Here is a 5,783-nt window from a genome sequence, read left to right on the forward strand (position 1 = left end):
CTTCTCACCCCACGGATACTTGTCCTTCCTTCCAAGATAGTGGTTTCCAAGTTCATCAGTCTGTTGCTGCAGTTTTTCCTGCAAAGCCACAATACCAGCGGCAGCAAAACAATCCTTTCTCCAATACATATAATCCTGGCTGGAAAAATCATCCAAATCTCAAATGGAACCAGAATCAGCAAAGTGCACCATTCTAGCAGAATCAGCAAAGTGCACCATTCCAGCAGAGGCAGCAGTTTGTACCTTCACAACAGAGGCAGAATTTTCAACAATTTGCACCTCAACAGCAAGTGTAGCAGCCACCAATGCAGCAGCCACCAATGCAGCAGCCACCAACGCAGCAGCAGCAAATGCAGCAGCAAGCTATTGGAAATGGTCCTTCTTTGGAGGATTTAGTCAAGCAGATGGCAACTAACAATCTGCAGTTCCAGCAGAGGACTGAGTCTTCCATCCAGAATCTGCAAACACAGATTGGCCAACTTGCAACATCAATGAGTCAAAATCAACAAGCAAGTGGCAGCTCCCTTCCATCCCAAACAGTTCCAAATCCAAAAGGAAGCAGAAATGTGAGTGCTATTACTCTGCGGTCTGGCAAGCAAATGGAAGAGCCAAACCACACTGCTGCTGAGTCATCTAAGGGAAGTGACACTAGCTCCAAGAAGCAGAGCACTGATACTTCTGATGTCCATATCCTTTTGCCATTCCCTCAGAGAGCCACTCAGTCAAAGAAGCAGTCAGCAAAGGCTCAAGATAAAGAGATACTTGACACCTTCCGGAAAGTTGAGGTGAACATCCCTCTGCTGGATGCAATACAGCAGATTCCGAGATATGCCAAGTTTCTAAAGGAGCTGTGCACCAACAAGAGGAGACTGAAGGGAGATGAACAGGTTAACCTGAGTCAGAATGTATCGGCACTCATCCAGCCTATGCCTAAAAGTGTCAAGATCCAGGGACATTTACTATTCCTTGTGTGATTGGCAATTCTGTTTTTGATGATTGCATGCTAGACTTAGGAGCTTCCATTAATGTTATGCCTGCATCTGTTTATAAGTCTCTTGGTCTTGGTCCTTTGCGTGCTACTAGTATTGTGGTTATGTTAGCTAATAGGAGTAGTATTCACCCATCTGGTTTGATTGAGGATGTATTGGTCAGGGTTAATAATTTGATTTTTCCTGCTGACTTCTACATTTTAGAAATGGAGAATGAGACTGCTACTAATAGATCACCAATCATACTTGGTAGGCCTTTCATGAGAACAACTAGGACCAAGATAGATGTTAATTCTGGTACTCTTTCCATGGAGTTTGGTGATAGCATTGTGCATTTTAATATATTTGATGCCATGAAACATCCTTTGGAAGAGCATTATGTTTTCTGCATTGATGTGATAGATGAAGTTGTTGAGGATGTTTCTGCTGAATTCCTTGCTGATTTTTCTGATTTTTCTAATTTTTCATCTACTAATGATTCTGATTTCCGTGGTTGTGGTGATAGTCAAGAGTGCATTGTGTGTGCTGAAATATCATCACATCTTTCTAGTTTTAATGATGCACTGATTGATGAATCTGATTCTGAGTGTGAATCTGCATTATCTGAATTGCCTGCTGATATTATTGATGATCCTAATTCTGTTTCTGAGAATTTGTTTACAGGCATAGCTGCCGACTTGTTTTCTGTAGAATTTTCCCCACCAACTACACCTCTTCCATCCATTGAACAGCCTCCGAAATTGGAGTTGCAGGTTCTGCCTGACCACTTGAATATACATTCCTTGAAGAGAATGAGCAGCTACCAGTCATTGTGGCAAAGAACCTTCTACCTGAGCAGGAGGATAAACTGTTAACTTTGCTGAAAGCAAATAAGAGGGCAATTGGGTGGACAATGGCTGACATTATTGGCATTAGTCTTCCATGCATGCACCATATTCTACTTGAAGAAGGAGGTAAACCAGTGAGACAGCCCCAAAGGCGTTTGAACCCACTGATTCTAGATGTGGTGAAGAAGGAAGTAACAAAACTCTTGCAAGCTGGAATGATTTACCCCATCTCTGATAGCCGATGGGTTAGTCCTGTTCAGGTGGTCCCTAAGAAGTCGGGAGTCACTATGATTACCAATCAGAATAATGAGCTGATTACAACAAGAGCTCAAAACAGTTGGAGAGTATGCATAGACTACCGTAGGCTCAACCAGGCAACCCGCAAGGACCACTATCCTCTTCCATTCATTGATCAGATGTTGGAGCGGTTGGCTGGTAAATCCCACTACTGTTTTCTGGATGGATACTCAGGCTACTTTCAGATCCACATTGCACCTGAGGATCAGGAGAAGACGACCTTCACATGCCCCTTTGGCACATATGCATACAGGCGGATGCCCTTTGGACTTTGCAACGCACCAGGTACTTTTCAGCGTTGAATGGTAAGCATCTTTTCTGAGTTGTTAGGGATTGCATGGAAGTTTTTATGGATGATTTTAGTATCTATGGCTCTTCTTTTGATGCATGTTTGGGTAATCTGGGTAGAGTTTTGAACAAATGCATTCAAACCAATCTTATGTTGAATTTTGAAAAATGTCATTTCATGGTTAAGTCAGGGATAGTTTTAGGGCATGTTGTCTCTAAAAAGGGTATTGAAGTGGATCCTGCTAAAATTGATGTTATTTCTGCTTTGCCTTACCCCGCTTCTGTGCGGGAAGTTCGTTCATTTCTTGGCCATGCAGGTTTTTACAGGCGCTTCATTCAGGATTTTAGCAAGATTGCTCTCCCACTATCCAACCTCCTCCAGAAAGACATTGACTTTGAGTTTGGTGATGCATGCAAGGCAGCTTTTGATCATCTGAAGCGCTGCTTAACCATAGCTCCTGTGATCCGTGCACCTGATTGGTCTCTCCCATTTGAGTTGATGTGCGACGCATCCAATTATGCTGTTGGAGCTGTTCTTGCTCAGCGGGTCAACACGGCCCCACATGTCATTGCATATGCATCCAGGACATTGGATTCTGCCCAATCCAACTATACAACCACTGAAAAAGAACTCTTGGCTATAGTATTTGCTCTTGATAAGTTTCGGTCATATCTGTTAGATACCAGGGTTATTGTTTTCTCTGACCATGCAGCTTTGAAATTTCTTTTAAAGAAAGCAGATGCTAAGCCTAGACTCATCCAGTGGATGTTGCTGCTCCAAGAGTTTGATATTGAGATTAAGGATAGAAGTGGAGCGGAAAACAAGTTGATGATCATCTTAGCCGCATCACCTCTCTTCCATCTGACCCTATACCTATTGGGGATGATTTCCCTGATGAGCAGCTTTTACAGCTGCAAGGTAAGTTCCCTTTGTTTGCTGATATAGTTAATTATTTGGTTGCTGGTGCATTACCTGTTGACTCCACTAAGGCTCAAATCTTGAAATTGAAAAGTGAGTCTAAATATTATGTGTGAGATGATCCTTATTTGTGGAGATTTTGTAGTGACCAAGTGGTTAGGAGATGTGTGCCTGACAATGAGACTCTTTCTGTTTTGAATTTTTGTCATGCATCTGCCTGTGGTGGTCATTTTGGACCACAAAGAACTGCTAGGAAGGTTCTAGATTCTGGTTTGTTCTGGCCTTCTTTATTTCATGATGCTTATGAGTTTTGTAAGTCTTGTACTAATTGTCAGAGAGCAGGTAGTATTTCCCGTAGACATGATACGCCCCAAAACCCTATACTTTTCTGTGAGGTTTTTGATGTTTGGGGTATTGATTTATGGGTCCCTTTCTTGTTTCCTTTGGTTTTGCTTACATACTCTTAGCTGTGGATTATGTTTCTAAGTGGGTTGAGGCGAAAGCCACCCGAACTGATGATTTTGCTGTTGTTGTAGATTTTATCCATTCTTATATTTTCTGCAGGTTTGGCATTCCTCGAGCTATTATCAGTGACCAGGTCTCACATTTTTGCAATAGGAGCATGGATGCCTTACTAAAAAAATATGAAGTCCTCCACAAAGTAGCTACAGCATACCATCCACAGATAGATGGTCAAGCTGAAGTTTCAAACAGAGAGGTTAAACAAATCCTTCAGAAGACTATCAATGCTAATAGAAAAGATTGGAGCAAGAGGTTGGAAGGTGCTTTGTGGGCATACAAGACTGCCTAGAAGACTCCGATTGGGATGTCCCTTTACCAGCTTGTTTATGGTAAGGCATGTCACCTACCAGTGGAGCTGGAGCATCGGACATATTGGCTGTGAAGCAGTGTAACATGGACCTAATCCAGTCAGGGGGAGAAAGGAAACTACAACTGCAAGAGTTAGAGGAGCTTCGTTTGGATGCCTATGAGAGCTCACGCATATACAAGGAAAAGACAAAGGCATTCCATGATAAGCATATCCTGAGGAAAGAATTTGCAGTGGGCCAGAATGTGTTGTTATTCAATTCCCGTCTTAAGTTCATGCCTGGTAAACTTAGATCAAGATGGGATGGCCCCTTTGTTATTACTGATATTTTTCCTTATGGTGCAGTTGAATTAAGTGATAAGCATACTAGAAACACTTTCACTGTGAATGGGCATCGTCTGAAGCCCTTTTATGAAGGAGCACAGCAGCAGCTTGTAGAGACACAGATGGATGCAGAGCTTCGGCTGCTTGATGTTGTTTACCCTCCTTAAGGAGGACAGGGAGTTCACTTCCTTTCTTAGCTTTGTTTTTCATGTTTGGATTTAAGAAAAAAAATACAAAGGAGTTGATTGATTTTCTTGTTCTCTTATGATTAGTGAGTTATACATGGATTATACTTAAATCACAGGGTTTGATAGTAATTTCTGTTTAGGCTTTGTTCTTGATTCTTGGATTGCATTACTTATTCCTTGATACTGTGCTGCTGATTGCATGATTTGGTATACCCTTGTGAGGTTTTGAGCCTGTAGACATGGTCTTCATCTGTAGGCCAATCTTTCTTTCTTGTGTGATTCTGCTCTTGATTGTTGTCCTCTAAAACTTGCTCTTGTTCTTTTTGAAACTGCATTTTTCACTTGCATGCATGAATATGATTGAGGCATTCTTTCTTTTCTTTCCCACTTTAGCCAAATAGCCATCCTTGCATTGTATTCCCTTGGTTAGCCCTTTTGTGCCTTATGTAACCCTTGTTTCTTAGCCACATTACAAGCCTAAGTGAAAAACCAATTAATTCCATATCCCGGAGATTTACTGAGCATTGGTTTTACTGTAGTGTTTTGTTTAAGTGTGGGGGTTTGCCCGAGACGTGCAAAGTCTAAGTGTGGGAGGTAACCATGTATTATTGTTTCAAAAGAGATAAAAAAAAAGAGAGAAAAAAAGCAAAAAATAAAATAAAAAATGTGTTATTCTCTATCTTTTCATTATCTTCGTTTTATGTTCTTATTTTAGTTCTTAACTTTTTCTCTTTGTAAATTTCTGGGGTGTTTAGCTTTCTCTTCCATATTCATCCATACCCTTACCTCAACCCCATTACAACCCTGCATAAAGCCCTCTTGATTTGTGCATGCATGTGATATTAGCAGTGGAGAAGTAGAACTTGAGCAAGCCTATGGTAGGATGATTTTCTTGAGTTGATTTGAGTGATATACTGAATTAACTGATACACTTGAGAGAAAATTGAGAGTATCCTGTGAGGAACCATTTTTGTGTAGTTTGCAGTTGCAATTGAAATTGACAGATCTTGTGATTTAAGATTAAGGAAATTTTGTCCCGGTTGTTTTATCTGTTCAAGACTTCGTGATTTTTTGTATACTTGCTAATTATTAGGAATGATAGGTTGATCTTCACTCTTTTCT

General features: G+C 41.0%; 2 protein-coding genes across 2 annotated transcripts; both read left to right on the plus strand.

Moving 5' to 3' along the window:
- The first annotated feature begins 305 nt into the window (after nt 1-305).
- On the plus strand, nt 306-4,131 carry LOC133298451 (uncharacterized). Its single transcript, XM_061497742.1, has 9 exons — nt 306-395; nt 711-897; nt 1,008-1,286; nt 1,653-1,741; nt 1,789-2,398; nt 2,593-3,210; nt 3,305-3,320; nt 3,466-3,662; nt 3,788-4,131. Exons 1-9 carry the CDS (start codon nt 306-308, stop codon nt 4,129-4,131), a joined length of 2,430 nt encoding a protein of 809 aa, XP_061353726.1.
- Nucleotides 4,132-4,178: 47 nt separating this feature from the next.
- Nucleotides 4,179-4,640, plus strand: LOC133298452 (uncharacterized). The gene has a single exon (XM_061497744.1). The coding sequence runs from the start codon at nt 4,179-4,181 to the stop codon at nt 4,638-4,640; it is 462 nt and encodes a 153-aa protein (XP_061353728.1).
- The last annotated feature ends 1,143 nt before the right edge of the window (nt 4,641-5,783 follow it).

The sequence above is a fragment of the Gastrolobium bilobum genome, unplaced genomic scaffold, assembly GCF_033153095.1.
Source record: "Gastrolobium bilobum isolate Gb01-03AN ecotype WA unplaced genomic scaffold, APGP_CSIRO_Gbil_v1 utg19226, whole genome shotgun sequence".
NCBI classification, from domain to species: domain Eukaryota; kingdom Viridiplantae; phylum Streptophyta; class Magnoliopsida; order Fabales; family Fabaceae; genus Gastrolobium; species Gastrolobium bilobum.